Source organism: Dendropsophus ebraccatus, chromosome 10, assembly GCF_027789765.1.
Source record: "Dendropsophus ebraccatus isolate aDenEbr1 chromosome 10, aDenEbr1.pat, whole genome shotgun sequence".
Lineage (NCBI taxonomy): Eukaryota > Metazoa > Chordata > Amphibia > Anura > Hylidae > Dendropsophus > Dendropsophus ebraccatus.
The window spans coordinates 29743549-29763599 of NC_091463.1; the positions used below are offsets into that span (position 1 = coordinate 29743549).

General features: G+C 44.8%; 1 protein-coding gene across 7 annotated transcripts in view; it reads left to right on the forward strand.

Annotated features, from left to right (window-relative positions):
- The first annotated feature begins 164 nt into the window (after positions 1 to 164).
- GAPVD1 (GTPase activating protein and VPS9 domains 1) overlaps positions 165 to 20051 on the forward strand; it is a 51679-nt gene continuing 31792 nt past the window's right edge. For 4 of the 7 annotated variants that reach the window (XM_069986725.1, XM_069986727.1, XM_069986726.1 and 1 more), the window contains exons 1-3: positions 177 to 322; positions 13634 to 13845; positions 16258 to 17101. In XM_069986725.1, coding sequence (XP_069842826.1) covers positions 209 to 322; positions 13634 to 13845; positions 16258 to 17101 — 1170 coding nt within the window. In that variant the 5' untranslated portion in view covers positions 177 to 208. Of the gene's footprint in view, positions 323 to 13633; positions 13846 to 16257; positions 17102 to 20051 lie in introns of all 7 variants that reach the window. The other 3 variants (XM_069986728.1, XM_069986732.1, XM_069986730.1) reach the window with 2 other exon arrangements.

Here is a 20051-nt window from a genome sequence, read left to right on the forward strand (position 1 = left end):
ATCCTATGTAAACTTTGCTCGCCCTGTTAGTACGCATGCGCTTACCATTAATTACTTCCGGGTTGTTGAGCGTCTTTCCGGGTTAGCTTAGATACGCGCAGGCGCAAATGCATAAATAGGCATCCCTACTGCGCATGCTCACAAAGTGTTACGTATCTCCAGCACATGACCAGTGGAAGTGCGGCGCTTCCCATCCAGCGCATGCGTCATGCGGTCTTTGCCTTTGGGTCCCGCACATGCGCGGAGGACTGTGTCTGGGAGGTTGCGGCTGACAAGGAGCCCGGCAGCACCGGAGGGCGGAGATCGGGCCAGAGAGATCCGTGTAAGCGCAGCTTGTGGGCTCGGGCCGGGGGCTTTTACCAATGTTTTATGTTGTATGAATATTGCATGCTTCCATATGTGTGCTTGTAGGAGTTGGAGTGGATTTGTTGCCGTGTCATTCGGGGTAGTAGTAGAGGAATTGGACATGGCTGTTAGGGCAGGGCACAGTAAGGGTTGTCATAGGGCAGGGACCATGCTTTATATATGTCAGTATAAGGTTATAGGACAATGTGTCCTCCTATTGCACCCCCTCCTCTCCAACCTGTGGCCAATAAACCACAAATATCCCCAATCCACCTTGCAGTAGCTACCTGTTACCTGAGGGGGGCGCTGTTAGGGACAATATTTGCCTCTAGCTATTCATGCTCTATTATTGGGATTGTTCTCTAACCTGTGGTTATCCAATTGGTGCAGTACTACAAGTCCCATCATGCCCTGACAGCCTTCGGCTGTCAGGGCATGATTGGACTTGTAGTACTGCAACAACTGGGGTTGACAAAGCATTGTGGGAGTTGTAGACTGGCCACAAATGGAGCATGATTGGCTTATATAGTGCTAATGTATCTTGTCGCACAGTACAATATCTATTGGAGCTGTGTACGTTAATTGTTATTTATATAACAAAAAGTTTCCCAACTGTCGGAGACTGAGAACAATCTTCCTTTCATATAAATGTGGGTTAAAGGGGTACTCCAATTGCCTGAAGCCGTGGCGTGGATTAGGATCTATGATGGATCTGAAATTTCCTTCCTCCGAATGAAGGGGATACAGCAAGTATAGAATGCTGCCGTCCCGTCATGGCTTTTCCTATATACGCCTGCAGAGGTCGCTATTCATTTGTATGGATCGGGGCTGCAGTACTCTGTCCGTGGGGTCTATAATGTCTTACACAATCCTAAATCACCTCTGTTTAATTGCCTTATTAAGGGGTATCCCCCATATGGAAATAATCTATGATCCAGAGTTGGAGGGCAGCTTGCTTACTGGGTCCCCCATTCGTTTATGTGGGTGCCATATAATACTTATTTTTATACTGCTAGCCATGGCTTCACACTGTGATGTCAGCTGCCCTTTTAAGGCAACAAGCCCTTATAGCATCATCTTTGATAGAACAGATGCATGTCATCCTTGCCATAACAAAATTCAAGGGATAGTTCACTCTAAAATTTTTCTTTCAAATCAACTGGTGTCAGAAAGTTATATAGATTTGTAATTTACTTCTATTTAAAAATCTCAAGTCTTCCGGTACTTACCAGCTGCTGTATGCCCTACAGGAAGTGGTGTATTCTTTCCAGTCTGACACAGTGCTCTCTGCTGCATGTCAGGAACTGTCCAGAGTAGTAGCAAATCCCCAAAGAAAATCTCCACTGATTTGGACAGTTCTTGACAGAGGAGGCAGCAGAGAGCACTGTGTCAGACTGGAAAGAATACACCACTTCATGCAGGACATACAGCAGCTGATAAGTACTGGTAGACATGAGATTTTTAAATAGAAATAAATTACAAATCTATATAACTTTCTGAAACCAATTGATTTGAAAGAAAAAGATCTTCGCCAGAGTACCCCTTTAAGTGTCCATAATTTTTTTTTTTTATATGTACGGTACAGTATGGAACTTATTGCCTGGTTGAAGCAGTCACATTCGTTGCCATGCATCTAGAAGAGATTGGTTTTTGATTTATTAATTGTTACATTGTTGCGCTTCCTCTTTTTTGCTACATTTTGCCTTGAATCCTTTCATGTTGGTGCACTTACCCTGGACTGGGGCACGAAGCTTATAGTATCTGTACTTTTCACAGCCCTGTGAGTGTCTGGCATCCGCCCTCATGGACGTGGATGGCTCCTGACCCAGTAATGCACGTCTTCACATTTCCAGCTCATCCTTTATTAATATGCATGTACAGCGCCTATACTTCCAGGTCGCTCTCAGCCGTTATGTCCGCTTCACTGGAAGCTCCTGTTATGCGGTGGTTATTCGGGCCCGGCCTGTGATGATTGAGAATGATTCTGCTTTTTTTTTTTTTGCATCTGTGGTTTCTAAAATTAAACATGATGAATGTGTGACTTGTGGGAATGATGTGGTGAGCACTTCTGGTTGTGTTTTTTTTTTTCCTATTCTTTTAAGTTAATTACTTGGGACATGTATGAAATGACAGGCGGTTGGGTTGAGCAACTTCTGTTACTTGGAAGAAAAGTATTCACAGAGAAGTTGCAACTCTGTAACTATTGTTGATATGGCTTAATAGGTTTGATATAGGTGAATTTTATAGAAGTGGGCTTTCCTGTATAGACAACTTATTGACTTACAGGATAGGTGGTAAATGTCGTTGGATGGAGCTGCATGCGCAGTTACTGCTGGCTTCATATGTCCCACACTCGGGCTAGACTGTATGTGGGGTCTGACCAGTGAGCACAGCAGACACTTGTCACCTAGGCAGATAGATAAAACAAGATCAGGTGTTCAAAAGTACAATTCGGGTACGTTCACACTTACCGGAGTCGCAGCTGATTTTCTGCTGCGGATCCGCAGCAGATTTCATTTAAATGACTGAACACAACATCAAATCTGCTGCGAATCTTGTAGGTGTGAACGCACCCTAAAGCTGAATAGACACTAGATGGTTTTTGGTGAATCACTGCGGCTTATGGTCAGTTTACACGAATCGATAATTCGCCCAATCGATCGTTTAACGGTTTTGAAGCAACAATTTGGTTTTTATAACGATCAGCATTTAGACGAATAAATCGTTAGAAAAAATCAATATTACGATCATTTTTAAGATCTCTTAAGCCCATCTCACACACAGGGTGAATCTTTGAAAGGCTGTTTACATGAAGCGATCTGCGAACTTTTAACGAACGACCAACAACTATGTGAGAACGTTAAAAGATCACAATGAACCATTTCTCGCTCTTCGCTTGATCATTCACTGTGTTTACACGAGTCGATTATTGATCAAATGCAGTCGTTATTGCGAAAATTCGAACGATAATCGTTCGGTGTAAACTCATCATAACCCTGGGGATACACAGATTTTTACCACGACCTGATGATCGACGTAAATCCAGGATGGCAGATGGATTGTAAAATTTTTGTCGGTTGCAACATGAAACCAATCCCTTACTTGAGATGCAGCATGATTTGGAAAGTGCAGCATTGATCTCGGCCACATGTTTTGTGGTGGTCACCATTTAAGGGCCCCATTACACGGGACGATTATAGTGTGGAAAATCGTTATGTTGTTTGAACCTAAACGATAAATCATTTGTGTGTGTGGTTAATGGTTTATTTAGATCTGATTCTAAAAACTCTAATCGTTCAGTGTAATTCCACATTTGTTCGCTGTAGCTCTGCATTCATACGCTAATCGTTCAGTGTAGTTGCACATCGCTCCTTATTTTGCTGGGATCAGATCGAGTAAATGATCGTTGTAACGATCGTAGCTAACGACTATCATTCTGTGTAATATGGTAAAAATTTTCAGGTAAACGACGGTTAAACGTTAAAAGGACCCTAAGCCCTATCCTTGGATGAGCTCCTGAGTGCTGTCATACTTCTGTTCTAGAACACAATCAATTCTGGAAGGCTGTTCCAGAATAGAGCAATAGTGTAAACCACTTACCTCCTTTGGGCTTGTAGAAAGTAGCGGTGCTTCGTGCATTACTCCTTAGAGGTCATTCACATGTCTGTAGGATTCCCTCCATACATAGACTGTGTTCTGCGGACTGGACCTGGGAGCTCTCAGCATCATGATTATGATGTCGGGAGCTCCTAAGCAGTTTTAAAGTTTGCACTAGTGTGATGACAGAGCCTCGCACTTGTAAGACAAGAAGCCGCTGCAGTTTATTTTAGTCCGCAGCATGTTAGGGTACTATTGGCAGTTAGGGTACTGCCAGATCGGTGCTCGTTTACTGGACCTATTACTCGACCCGATAATAGTTTAACAAGGGCTGCAGGGTCATTGTTACCGATGTCCTTGCTGCCCTTGTTTAAACTTTATACATTACCTGTCCAGGCTGAAGGGCTTCTCTTCGGCAGTCCCGGCCTGTGATTGGCTGAGCGGCCTGTCAGCTGAGACAGGCCGCTCTGAATCTGGAACGCGCGGGACCCGGGGAGAAGCACAGAACAAGAGGAGCCCTGCAACCTGGATAGGTATGTATTCTAATTTGCAATTCGACAGTTCCGCCTGCGCACTGCTATTACACGTAGCGATGCGCGGTCGGCGCCCGACAATTATAGGTTAGAACCTATATCAACGATCAGCCAATGACAAGGTCATCGGCTGATCGTTGTCTTTATTACACAGAACGATAATCGGCTGTGTAATAGTACCCTAAGTCTCCCTTGCAGATATCATGGGGCCGTGCAGAGACTGAAACCAGCAAGAGCTTGATAAGAGAACCGTACAATGGAACCTGTAAAAACCATCCACGTGAGACGGAATAACAGGAACTAGAGGTGCCTTTCCAGGAAGAGAAAGTCCTTCAGTGTTGGTTATTTCTACAGCATACTGTATGACAGGATATACCGGAAGGGGCTTGTTTAGAGAGGAGACCTACTCTTAATGTAAATCTCCTTCCCACATAAGGGGCATTTCCACTAGGACATCCACTGTTAAAGGCCCTATTTGAAAAGAGGAGAAATCCAGTCTTTCCTTTATGACCTGTTCTGTTTATAGTCTGTTCCTGGGTTTGGCTTTAAATCTTCTTATAATCCACATGTGGTAACCTACTTGGCCATAATATCCAGCAGGGCTGCAGAGTCGGAGCTAGTTTTGGAGTTGGAAAAAATGTTCTTTCTCCAGCTTTAAAAAAAAAATCTTTAAAAATTTTATTATTGAATTTTAAGTGTTCCTCATCAATGTATATGTTCTATCAATCTAAGCCCCTTATTTATAGCAACCAGAAAAGCTGTGTGTGTGTGTGCGCGCGCGCTGTGGCTGCAGCAGGCTGTGTGTGCTACGGCTGCAGTAGGATGCATGTGTGTTTGAGAGGCAGAAATGAAAGGGGTATTCTGGGGAACACTGAAAAATCCAGGGGGGACGGGGTGGTGGGATCATAATAAAGACATCCTATTTACCCATCCTTGTGCCCCTGCAGTGCATCATCATGGCTTATGGTTTCCCAATCCTTTTGATGTCATAACCCCACTCAGAAATGTCCACTGTGGCAATCAGTGAGTGAGACGGGAGTGGGTAGTTCCTGTGGGGCTGCAATGAATCAGGAGCGTATATCACTATGGCTGACCTCTATATTACAGGGATCTGGCATTGTTAGCAGTGTTTCTTTGTGTTTGGTGAATATTTAGTTAGAAACATAGAAGATTGTCAGCAGGAAAAAGATCATCTGTTCCATCTAGTCTAGTTCTGAGTTTTTCAGGACATGGAGGCTGGAGACTGGCTGCATCCACTGCACACACAGGAGAAGCTGCTTTATAACTTTCCTTATTCCCTCAGAAGTTTCCCAAGGATCATGTAGGACATTAGGGAGAAGCTGCTGAGCCAGATCTACTAAATCTCCCTTGGTGTCTGACTGGGTCAGGAGTCGGGAGTCGGTCGGTGAAAATTTCAGGTGTCTGAGTTGGAGCTGCGGCTTACCGGCTCCATAGCCCTAATATCCAGGCTACATGGTGATTTAATCAGGTGGGAAAATAGATTGCAGTATTACATTGCAACCACGTGCAATGGTCACTATATATAGTGTCCCACATCCATGGGTCCTGTAGGTGCAGCACTATTTGCACACTGTTCTACCATGTGTATTATATGCTGTACTGATCAGAGCAGCTGGGTGTAGTAATGAGGATAAATAATTTATTAGAAAGTTACACCCTCTTCCGGCTCCAGAATGTCAGCACTGTCTTATGGTATAGATCCCCTCTAATATAGTCCTGACAAGGAATTTGTGTAGGAAGCCTAGAACTTGCCAGAGGCTCTTACTTGGGTTGGGTCACATAAGTAGATGCTTGGGGATGCGGCTTTGTAATAAATTAATTCTCACTTGTAAAGCACATGCATTTATGACTCCTGCCAGGTCATCAGCTTTTAGGGTATGTTCAGACTCTGTGCCTGTTCTGTGGTTCCTACCACATAGCTGAGAACTTGCACACAATGGAGGTGGTGGTGCCAGCTGTGGGCATCCTGCTGGTCAGCACTTTATGGCTTATCATATAGGTAAGACATCGATCAGATCAGCCTGGCAAATACTTGCAATTGTTAAAGGGGTTATCCAGCGCTACAAAAACATGGCCACTTTTCCCCCTACTGTTGTCTCCAGTTCAGGTGTGGTTTGCAATTAAAGGGGTAGTGCTGCGGTAAAGAATTATTGACAGAATAACACACATTACAAAGTTATACAACTTTGTAATGTATGTTATATCTGTGAATGGCCCCCTTCCCCATGTCCCACCACCCCCACCCGTGTACCCGGAAGTGTGGTGCGCTATACATACCTGTCACGTGCCGCTATTGGCTGAGCCAAACTGTGCTCAGCCAATCGAGGTTGAGCATCTGATGACTCCAAAGAGGGCGGCCGGCACTCAGGACGCTCGGAGGGATTCGGCCCGGCCGTCCGAAGACGACATCGCAGACTGAAGATCGGAGACGAGTCGGTATTTATAGCGCACCACACTTCCGGGTACACGGGTGGGGTTGGTTGGACACGGGAAAGGGGGCCATTCACAGACATAACATACATTACAAAGTTGTATAACTTTGTAATGTGTGTTATTCTGTCAATAATTCTTTACCGCCGCACTACCTCTTTAAGCTCCATTTACTTAAATGGAACTGAGTTTCAAAACCCCACCCAAACTGGAGACAACAGTAGTGGGAAAGTGGCCATGGTTTTTGTAGCGCTGGATAACCCCTTTAAGGGTCTCTCCTGCCAGTCTGAAGAATAGACGTCCTGCTTGAATAGATTGGTGGCAGAAAATGCGCCCTGCCCTGCTAGTCAATGAGTAGGGGACTGACAAAGGTAGCAGAGTGCTGCATCAGATAGCTGCATGTGGGTGGGCTGCACGTTGGCGGGCTGCTCCGGGGGGTTTGACCTTTGTTAGTAGATCCTGCAGATAATGTCTATGGCTAGAGGGGGCCAGAGATTACAGGTTATTTTTTCTCTGTACCATTCTATTGTTTCCCTAGAGATAACCTGCCCCAGGGTTTGTTTGGCCGCCTCTTATCTCCTTGAGATTTCTCCTCTTTTCAAATCAATTCCTGGCTTTGGCTTAAGGCCCTATTCCACCAACAGATCTGACGACAGATTATCTGCCAAAGATTTGAAGCCAAACCCAGGAGTGGATTTGAAAAGAGTTGCAATCCAGTCTTTCCTTTATGACCTGTTCTCTGTTTATAGTCTGTTGCTGGGTTTGGCTTTAAATCTTTGGCAGATAATCTGTCGTCAGATCTGTTGGTGGAATAGGGCCTTTACAAATATCTGTCAGATAATCTGTTGGTGTAATAGGGCCCTAGTAACTGACAGACGCAGCTGTCGGTTACCTCTTCAGTCTGGCTCCCGTCTTCCACATACACAGCAATGTCCGGCACAGCTGAGGGTGCTGAGGGTTAAGCCGCAGCCAGAGAGTTTTGGCTTATCTATCTTAGAACAAAGGGTTCAGGCTGTGATTTCTACATTACTGCTGAACCCAACCACCACCATCATCATCTCTTGGTGTTTGTTTGAGAGGGGCCCATACACCTTTAGGGTACAAACACACACGGCTTATACGCTGCGTATTTACTGCTGCGATACGCAGCAGATACGCAGCAGATGCGCAGCAGATTAGATCTAAATAACTGAACACAGTATCAAATCTGCTGCGTATCTGCTCCGTATCTGCTGCGTATCTGCTCCGTATCTGCTGCGTATCTGCTCCGTATCTGCTGTGTGTGTTTGTACCCTTATATTATACCTGCTTGTATAAGGTGTATGCGGACCTTTAAACAGGGAAGCCAAAGGGAAAGTGACTAGAAGATTCAGTTTGGATTGTCATCTGTTAGGGTAGGTTCAGACTGCAATCCGCGTGGAGAAGTTCCGGTGGATTCCGTTGCTCGTATCCCATCACTGTGGTGCGCATATCCGCCCGTGCTATATAGACACCATTCTATGGCCAGGCTGTGATAAGGAGTCCAGTGGGTGGAGTCACTCAGTGGACTGGACTTTAGCATGGAAACATCAGATTTCAATCAACATGTTACAAGTTATACAGAATCTCTTCCCATAAAGATATATATCAATCTGCTCAGCTCCTTCTGCCTTATTACATGTGGACAGCTTAGGTAGCGTTTTCATGGTGACAGGTTCCCTTTAAGTAGATTCTTTTTCTCTCTTGGTAAAACTTTCTCACCTGAGACGTCACTCTGAGCTATGAATAAATCATGGTCTCCTGTGAATGCATAGGAATATCTACAGCTCTGGCAGAGGTGACACGGTAAGGTTATACCTGTACGCTAAGGGAAGGGACTCTGTGTCCAGCAAATGTTTCCCTCTTTATATTCATATAAAGGGCCTAATTCCACCTGCATACACCCCCATTGTTCTGATCCTATCATGTATAAGGAAAGTGTGGTGGCTAATTCAGGTATCTGCCATCACTGGAAGGGACTTTTATACCTTGGCTTTATTCAAAAGGTAACAAAACAAGCAATGTCTTGCCTTTCTAATGATGGGTTATAGTCTGTTATAAGTGCTGGTGTAGCACAGCAGTACGGTATACAATTTATACCATATTACCGAGAAACAACAGCATTGCATTCCAATGGAATATGTAAGCTAAGCAGCGTGTCCACATGGACCATTAAGGGTATGCATGCGGAAAATTCAGTGTATTACAGTAGTAGCCGTGTGGATGGGATTTTTAAAAATAAAATCTCATCTATGTGCTGCAGTAAAATCTGGATTGCATCCTTCATCTAACGGCCCTGATTTCTGCGGAGCTTACGTAGTGTGAACATAGCCTAGCACTGATAGAAGCCTTTTATTCTTATCCAGTGGATGAGCCCTGCTTACGTCTTGGAGTTAGGCCTCCTAGACTGAAGTCTAAGTACTTTGTTCCGTACTTTTAACCAAAACCAAGGGCAAAGCTTTGTCCGTTTCATTGCTGGTTGTGAGCAGGATTTGTGTGCGATAGTGCCGGTGCGTGACAATGTATTGTGGAGCAGGGTATGTTTATGGTGGACTTTAGGACCGAGTGAGATCAATGAACAGTTCTTCTCCAGTCCTAGGCTCTGTTGACCTCCTAGCAGATCTGTGGGTGGAGGAGTGTAAACAGCAACATACAGCGTGACTTAAAATAGCTGGAAAAACTATGAAAGAACAGAGCTTGGCACAGGCCTGGCGTAGACTGGTGGGATGTGTGACCAGCTCCAGTGTCATGGGGACGTTACACATCGGACCTGGGGATATATTTGGTGAGACACGATGTGAGTATCGTAGCACAGTGCATTCATCTTGATTGCTAAAGTCTCCTATAAAACGTCCCCTCTGCTGTCGTACAGGGGCGCCACAGAAGCCACGTTACTATGGGGCTTAGAAATATTCTACTCACTGGTCCATTTGCTTCCCCCCCACCCTGTATTACTGTAAAATACTCTGACATTAGGTCTGTGACATGTTCCTCTTTCCTTCCGTACTTTTGGACATATACTTCTAATATACTTGCACTGTGTGTGTTGTACTTCAGGAGTGTAACCTAGTAACAGAGGAAGTTCTGTTCCATCTGCCAAGAGAGAACACTGCGCGCTTCATAGCGGCCCAAGAGCTAGACTGTCTCCTTCAGATTGTTTCCACGTATCTTGTCTACATTTCAGTATATTTAGAATTATTTCCACTATTTATTATCATGCCTACCACCAATACTCCATAAGATTTTACAGTCTGATATTTTTTATTTATTTTTTTTTTGAGCAAAAGGCTTTCTCCCTAAAGAAGTAAAATCGGGGGAAATATACCAACATATAACACGAATTTTACACGCTTATTTTTGATCATTATAGCAAATTTTAAAACTATTATCACTCTGTGTAATAGGGCCTTTAGTTACATTTATTACTACAATAGTTTACTGCTTCTGCTCCCAGAAAAAAAACGTACGATGTGTACAAGTAGCGAAGGATTTGCAATGATTATCGTTTACATTCAAAGACCATTTTCTGCACAATAATCAGGGCCTAAGGGCCCTATTACACGGGACAATTAGTGTAAAAAATCGTTATATCATTCGAATTTAAACTATAACCGCTCTGTTATTGCAGGCAATGATCAAAAAATCGTTCGTATGTCGTTGATTTAGAGCTGAACCTAGAATTATCGTTAATCGTTCGCTGTAATTCCACGTTCGTTCGCTCAAGTTCCGCATTTTTTCACTAATTGTTCCGTGTAATAGCAAATTGCCCATCGTTTTGCTGGGATCAGAAGGAATAAACGATCATATTAACGAGTGCAGTAATGATGGTTGTAACTAACAACCATTGTTCTGTGTAATATGGTGAATGATTTCAGGTTAACGATAAACAATCTCATTTGCGATCGTTTATCGTTGTCGTTAATCATTAAAAATCGTTTTGTGTAATAGGACCCTTGTTTTTTTTTTGTGAAAAAAGACCTCTTGGATCTTCCGCTCCTACAACAAGGGATGGGACTCCACTCTTAAATTCTTACAATAAAACTATGACTTGGAGGTATTCCATTCAGGACCCCCTTTTTAGCATGATGGGGGTGGGTGACAACAATGACCTTCACTTACCCCCCTGGCTCCAGTGCTGCCACTCATATTCCGCTGTCCTGGTCCCCTGGTGTGCGGCTGCTTCCTGCTCTTGGTATTTGACATCACAGGACTGTTCAGCCATTCAGTGTCTGTAGTGGTGTCCCACCTTACGTGACGTCATGTCTCAAGACCAGGAAGCAGCCGCACATCAGGCAGCGAAATGTGGGCAGCATGATGGAGCCAGGGAGTTAAGTGGATGTTATTGTTTTCACCCTCCCTGCCCATTGCCAAAAAGAGTCCTATTGTGCTAAAAGATGGCTTGCACCTCCCAGAGTCCTTTTAGCATCGCGTAGTGCAGAGAAGCTACATATGACAAGAAGATGGACTATATGAAGAGACCATTTATAGGACATCTGAATGTTCCCGGTGACCCGTTCCCTGTTCCTATAAGCAACTATGTTTTACTCTGTTCTGATTAATGAGAAGGTGCGGTTTATGATAAAATCTGCTTTCAGTTTCTGAAAGTTACCAGTTTAAGGAACATAAAGCAGGTCATCATGCAGGTATAATAAGAGAACTTCCATTATGATGAGGAGTAGCATCATAGTATGAGAGCAGCAGAAGCTCTGTCTGCTGGGACCATGACCCTGGACGAGAGTGCTGGAAAAGGACTAAACCGGCGAGATGCTGCAGCACCTTCAAGAGCATTTATAGAAAGCGATATAGTTATAGATAATTTGTAGTTTTTCCTTTTCAACATCCATAGCAGTTAGGTTTGTCACCTTGGCTCCCATAATGCACTGCACATGTAAATGGTGACCATCTTTTTTTTTTTTTTTTTTTTTTAATTAATCAGTAGTACAAGAAAGTTTATAAAATCATGAAAAAAAAACCTCTTAGCTATTTCCTGCTTGTTTATTTATTTATTTATTTTTTTTAGATCCTCAACTTTCTGAGGAGTCAGGTTATATGCTACCTATAGAAGTCCCACCTATGTAATCGGAATGGGGGGAAGGAGGGAGTGGGCTTGACAGAAACAGACTTGAAAGTCTACTGTAGTTTATAGTGAGTATTAGATCTCAGTCACATCTTAGATGGCTCATTGCTGTTGAGTAAAACAGTACTATTAAACTGCATAACGGAATCTGAAGTATTAGCAAGTGCATTTCCAAGTGCTCCTATCCCTGGGATTAGTCACACCAGACTTTTCTACAATTTTGGTTTCATACTGTAGTTTCGCTCGGCTACTACACAGTACGGCACCATTATCATAATAGTATAATGTTCTCCTTGCTGCTTCTGCCTTCATTAGGTGCCATTCAGCTTCTATCTCTGCCATTTTCTGGTATACGTTTGTAGGTTCATCTAAGGTAAATGTAATTCTGTGTTACTGCTGACCACTAACCAGGACCACACTGCCCCGTGCCCATGTGAATCTGATCATATATATTATAAAAACTGTTAAAAATGGTGTCTTTATGAAATGGCGGCTAGGTAGAGAATTGGGGTTACCGTACACGGGCGCTTTAAGGCTTCAACTCTTGGCTTGACTGCCGATCTGGGGAGCCAAAGTGACAGGTCTTGTTGTGAAACTCACGGTCAGGCTGGGACTTTCAGCCGCAATACAGGGTCAACTGTAATATGTATGTAATGCCGTATGTGGGGACCCTCACAATCATGGTGCCCAGTGGATGACACCCGACTGAAGGCTATACTGCTCTGCTTTAGTGAATGAGACATAAGGAAAGGAATAATTCAGCTCCTTCGTCTCTTTAATCCCATCCCTCCTCCTTTACTGGAATTTGCAGAAGAGGAACAGAACTTATTTTGCTTGGCACAATGCAGTCTTTGTCAGAGGATTGCAGGGTTTAGGTTAAAACACAATCTTCTAGGAATGTATCTCTGTTACGGGACATCGTCCTACTTAAGAAACTTCTCCTAGTAAGAGTCATTATGTCTCCTGATCTCCGTCCTGCAGATGGTGAAGAGTGAGGTGGTCTCTGGACAGAATCACCACATTAAAATAATGGGGGAGCGATATTCTCTTCCAAGAATCATTGATGTTGGGGACTGATAGGGGTGAATGTGCTGGCAGTGGGGTGTACACTGTGCCCTCCAACGAATAGTTTGAAAGAGGCCTCCGGGTCAATCTTTCATCATCTACAATCTTAGCTGGAGACATCATAGAGGTCCCTTCTGCTATAACTGGTTATTTGGAGTAATGTCATAAACTGACTGGTAAAAATAAATCCCGCATTGCCTGTGAATATATAGTAGACAGAGAATTTATTTGGGCAGAGTAGATCAACATATCGCTCTGTACAGATGGTTTCTGAAAACCCTTAGATCTATCTTGGGCAAGGCAACCCTTGGGCGATAGATCTTTCTCTTTTTGTGTATAGGAAGATATGGATTAATCAAGGCTGTTGTGCCATGGAATAGCCACCATGGACCACCCTGATTTATGGTTGGGGCAGCAAGAAAGTGATGACTGGTTCCCTTGAAATTCTTCAGAAACTCTTCTATTGAATGACTGTGTCCGAAAGAAAAAAAAAACACAATCTCATTGTTTTTTAATTGTTATATATGGTCTGTACATATGTTTACAGGGCAAGCGGCTCTCATCGTGTCCCAAAATGGTGAAGCCGGATATCCACACCCTCGCCCGCCACCTCAAGCAGGAGCGCCTTTATGTTAATTCCGAGAAGCAGCTGATCCAGAGGCTGAACGCCGATGTCTTGAAGACTGCAGAAAAGCTCTACCGCACGTCTTGGATTTCTAAGCAGCAGAGAATAAACTTAGACAGGCTTATCCTTACAAGGTAGAGTATCTTGGATAACTCATTTATATGGCTTGATAGTATTACATCCTAGGATTTTTTTATTTATTTTTTTTTTTTAAAGAAGCACTCCAGAATTTTTTTTTTTTTTTTTTACTATATAGAGGTCAGAAGACCAGAATACATGCATACATACATGATACATCTGATATGAGGCCACTCTACCACAGTGGATGGGTGACAGTTTGATACAAAACCTTCCACATGAGCCTCCAATTTCCAGTAAATATAGAAGTAATGCTGTTCAATGTATTCTGTTTATTCAGTGGCCACACGTCTTGGCATTTGCAGAGAGCTGTCATGATCTTTGTGTGTTGGCATTTGTCTTGTAGCCATGACAGCCTGTACCTGCACATTTATCTCATTTTGCTTAGAGGCGCTGCCTGTTTTTGTTGTTTTGCTTTCTATTGTTGTAGATCAACACCCTCCACATTTACCATAGTGTGTGGGTCTAAGTATATATAGGCCCCCTGTGATCTCCCCCCAGTAGTATATAGACCCCTGTGATCTCCCCCAGTAGTATATAGCCCCCCTGTGATCTCCCCCAGTAGTATATAGCCCCCTTGTGCTCTCCCCCTGTGCTCTCCTCCCAGTAGTATATAGCCCCCTGTCCTCTCCCCCCCAGTAGTATATAGCCCCCTGTGCTCTCTCCCCAGTAGTATATAGCCCCCTGTGCTCTCTCCCCAGTAGTATATAGCCCCCCTGTGCTCTCCCACAGTAGTATATAGCCCCCTGTGCTCTCCCCCCAGTAGTATATAGGCCCCCTGTGCTCTCCCCCCAGTAGTATATAGGCCCCCTGTGCTCTCCCCCCAGTAGTATATAGGCCCCCTGTGCTCTCCCCCCAGTAGTATATAGCCCCTCTGTGCTCTCCCCCCAGTAGTATATAGCCCCCTCTGTGCTCTCCCCCCAGTAGTATATAGCCCCCCCTGTGCTCTCCCCCCAGTAGTATATAGCCCCCCCTGTGCTCTCCCCCCAGTAGTATATAGCCCCCCCTGTGCTCTCCCCCCAGTAGTATATAGCCCCCCTGTGCTCTCCCCCCAGTAGTATATAGCCCCCCTGTGCTCTCCCCCCAGTAGTATATAGCCCCCCTGTGCTCTCCCCCCAGTAGTATATAGCCCCCCTGTGCTCTCCCCCCAGTAGTATATAGCCCCCCTGTGCTCTCCCCACAGTAGTATATAGCCCCCCTGTGCTCTCCCCACAGTAGTATATAGCCCCCCCTTATAGATGGCCCCCAGACAAAAGAAACAAACAAACCACAACTCACCTAGGACCTCGCTCCCCCGCTGCAGCTGTCTTCTTCTCTTCTCCTGTCGGCCCGGCCCCCGGATGATACACGCTCTGTAGGGATGTCCTGGGGATTCCCCAGCAGAGCGCGCACCAGTGACCTCGGTGTACGCCGCCGGCCGGCAGCCTACACGGAGGTCACTGCTGCGCACTCTGCTGGGGAATCCCCAGGACATCCCTACAGAGCGCGCATCATCCGGGGGCCGGACCGACACTGCCCCCAGCCCCACAGGCGTACTGACATCTAAGGACAGTATGCCTATGGGGCGGGAGGCAGTGCGGTGGGGAGCGGGACACATGGGGGCCTGATCCGGGGTGATTCGGAGGTCTGACCAGGGGTCCGGACAGCTGGCCTCCGCGGTCCGGGTTCGGACCGCGGTCCGCCAGTTGAGGACCCCTGGTGTACAGTAACCTATAATATGACATATTCAGCTGTTCCTCACTGTTTGTTTCATCTGATCTACATGTTGTTCAGAATAAAAAAAATCATTATTTTTGGGGTGTGGAACCAATTGTCTGCATATCTGTGATTTCTTATGGGAAAATTTGCTTTGATTTGAGTGTATTATATATAATATAATATAATATATATATTTATTACATACATACATACGGGCAGACTAGAAAGGTGGTGCATTTATTTTATTTTTGTAAATATTTGTTGTTATTGACAAATTTGGCATTCGGATGAGTTGTGAATTCTGATCTCCAGTTCCATGTAGTGGTGACTATCAGTCTTCATGACTTACACAGGTCTATCATCTTTTCACATCTGTTAGGCTTCAAGTTTAAAGGGAACATGTTAGGTTGGCAGCAGTTGTTCTTGTAAATCCCAACCCTTTTTATGCTTGTGAGTCCAGAGGCCGATCCCTGCTCATTATCAACATTCCCTGCCAGTCACTGATTAGAACCGCCCACTGGACTCTTTAAGCTCAGAGTGAGCAGACAAATAAAATACGGGTTATGCTGAACCTTTTTCAATGCAACTGTATATCCTTTTGCTGTGTATCTTGATGCCTGCAGATAAAGATGCATAAACCTCCCTTCAAATTTGGGGCTGAATAAGTGCAACCTGCTACAACAATTCATAGATGTCTTTATCTTCCCCAGCGCTGAAGCGTCACCTGCAGAATGCTGCCAGCATGCCAAGGTGCTGGAGGACACTCAGTTTGTGGACGGCTACAAACAGCTAGGATTTCAGGAGACTGCATATGGCGAGTTTCTGAATCGACTTCGGGAGAACCCAAGGCTGATTGCATCTTGTCTTGTGGCTGGGGAGAAGCTCAACCAGGAGAATGCTCAGAGTGTTATCCACACGGTCTTCACGTCTCTCTATGGGAACTGTATAATGCAGGAGGATGAAAGCTATTTGCTGCAAGTATTGCGATACCTGATTGAGTTTGAGCTAAAGGAGAGTGACAACCCTCGCCGGCTGCTCCGGAAAGGCACTTGTGCTTTCAGCATCATCTTTAAGCTTTTTTCTGAGGGACTCTTCTCAGCCAAGCTCTTCCTGACAGCAACTTTACATGAACCCATTATGCAGCTGTTAGTTGAGGACGAAGACCATCTGGAGATAGACCCAAGCAAACTGACTGAGCGCTTCTCTCCGGCCCAACAAGAGAAATTATTTGGGGAGAAGGGCAGCGACCGCTTTAAGCAGAAGGTCCAAGAGATGGTGGAGTCCAATGAAGCCAAACTGGTTACACTGGTCAACAAATTTATTGGCTATTTAAAGCAAAACACCTACTGCTTTCCCCATAGCCTGAGATGGATTGTATCTCAGATGTATAAGACTCTGTCATGTGTGGAAGGACTGGAAGTTGGTGAAGTAAGGTCTATGTGCACCGACCTCCTCCTGACCTGTTTCATCTGCCCAGCCATAGTGAATCCGGAGCAGTATGGGATTATATCTGATGCTCCCATCAATGAAGTGGCTCGCTTCAACTTGATGCAGGTATATAACTATCTAAGATCTCTGTATGATATTCTACTTTTACTTGGTTGGAAAACATTCACTGATTTATTAAGAATATATCTGCTGAAATCAATAGTACAGGTGATTTTAAGAAACTTTTGTATTTGGGTTTATTAGTCAAATATGCCATTATCTGCAGTCAAAAAGACTTTTCCCAGCCCCCCCCCCCCCATCCTCTCTCTTTTTCACTGCTCATTATCAGGAAAACTCGACTCGAGAACAAAGGATTACACAGTGGGAGCTGTATGAAAGCCGGTATCCAGAGGTCAGAGAGGTCAGTGCTGACTTCAGAGGAGATAGCCCGGTGCTGTAACTGTAAATTAACTCTTTGTTGTCCTGTTTTGGTGCCTCATCTCCCTCCACCACTCCCCTCTCCATAGACAACCATGAAGACTGGGGAAGAGCTTCAAACTGCTTTTTCATGATAAAAATACAATTTCAGCTAATAACCCCAATTACAAATTACAAAGTTTCTTAAAATCTCCTGTACTATTGATTTTCTGCAAATTCAAACGACAGTGACACTTTAACAGTAACCTCCACATGATGCTAGGACACAAGGTTTCTCAGAGCATCCCACTGCCTCTGCCAGCTTGCTTTCCTGCCATAGTGCATCCTGGTGCCATCTCCATCAGGTAAAGCACAGACCAGGCAGACGTCTTTTATTACTCTTATCCGGTTCTGATGCTCCTGTGTTGTTTTGTAGTAGACAAGGTATGCCATGGCTATGAGCCCCATACAGTACAAGCTGCAATGCCCTTTGTGATCTGATTCCTTCTAACATAGACAGCAGTTTCTACTTCGGTAATTTGCACTGGGATCGGACAGACCACATGAACCAATGAGCACTTTTTTTATCGGTACTAAGCACTACACCCCCCCAAGACCAGTACACTACGGTCTGTGTAAAAGTCGTTTAAATCCTTACACATGCTGATTGTTCTTGCTTCCAACATGTCAACTTCAAGAGCAGACTGTTCACTTGCTGCCTATATACCACAAGTTTTGCTTCACCAATGTCATCGCTGATCCATGTATGTTTGGTGTTTAGTAAACTGAGATAACTGGGTGAAATAAGTTTCCCCCAACTCCTAATAGATTGTAGTTTGTGGACACATTAATCTGGTGCCAGTTGAACAAGGAGGTAAGGTGGCGCTGACCGATTTATTTTTTCTACCATGTTAGTGCATAATTTTGGCTCCTCCGTGACCAGTGCCAATGTGTATAATTCTTCATTATCCAGTCCATTATATAATATGTTCTGATTACATAGCTTTACATGTATACCAGAGTAACATCTCAAGTGATCTAGACTATAGTGTAGCACAAATAATTTTAAAAAAGCAACCAGTCGCCATTAGAGATGAGCGAACTCGAGCATGCTCGACTCCATCCGAACCCGAACGTTCGGCATTTGATTAGCGATGGCTGCGGAAGTTGGATAAAACCCTAAGGCTATGTGGAAAACATGAATATACACAAAAACACAGAAGAATGCAACAGCTGACCGCAACAGCAAGATACAGACCCACTACAGACATGAAAATAGTTAAAAGTAGCCCCCACAACTGCCAAAAAAAACTTCCACAAAAATAATGAGTCTCTGGGTAACCATTTGAAAATGGTGTAAACTACCCCACCACGTTACGGTGGCCTCATAAACGGGGCAGTCCTACACTGTACTATGGCCTCTCCATGGCATGTAATACGCCTATGCTCTGGGCATGCAAGATCCGTCTTATACCGGCACAAGTAATTACACCACCTGGGTGGGATGGGTGGAGTGCACGACCAAGTAGAGGCAGCCACTCCCCCATCTGGAACACAGTTGGGGGGGCTGCTTTTAACTATTTTCATGCATGTAGTGGGTCTGTATCTTGCAATTGCGGTGAGCTGTTGCATTCTTTTGTGTTTTTGTGTGTTTGCAACTTCAGCCATGAAAACCTTCATATAGTCATTGGCTGTATCCATGTTTTCCAGACAACCTTAGGGTCCTATTCCACAGGCCGAGGAGGGCCCGATCAACGATGTAAACGTTTACTGGGCCTATTCCACGGCCCGATGATCGTTGAACGAGGGCTGCAGGGACATTGTTACCGATGTCCTTGCAGCATCATACATTACCTGTCAGGTCTTCTCCGTGCTGTCTTCATCCCCGGGTCCCGCACTCTCTATCTTCAGAATTGGCTGGTCAGCTGACAGGCCACACTCATCCAATCACAGGCCGCGGCGGTCCCGGCCTGTGATTGGCTGAGCGCTCCGTCAGCTGACCGGCCATTCTGAAGATGGAGAGTGCGGGACCCGGGGATGAAGACAGCACGGAGAAGACCTGACAGGTAATGTATGATGATGGTGGTGGTGGTGATTTTAGGTCTGGCCCTAAATGAACGATCAGCCGATGACGCGATCATCGGCTGATCGTTCTCTCTATTTCACAGAACGATAATCGGCCGAATCGGGCCAAATGGGGCCGATCCGGCCGATTATCGTTACTGTGTAATAGGGCCCTTAGAGCTTTATCCAAATTCAGCAGCCCCCGCTAATCAAATGCCGAACGATCGGGTTCGGATGGACTCAAGCATGCTCGAGGTTTGCTCATCTCTAGTCCTCATATATTTATAGCAAGAAAAATGGAAAAATCCCCATAGAACTCAATTATTGCAAATCGTTTGCCTTATATTTTGCAATGCATAAAAGGAAATTCCACTGCAGAATCATGACACGGTCCGCATCTAACACATTTACAGCACCACCACATCGAGACTTGAACATACCAAAGTAATACTGCATATTGCTCTCTTGGGTGAGTAAACCCGGTTTACAGCTCACACTCTTCCTTGTGTGGCTTGAGTTGGGTGGTGACCATGGTGTCAGATTCCCTGAGGCTTTGCACCTAACTTTGGACAATTGTCAGCGTGACCCCCTGGTG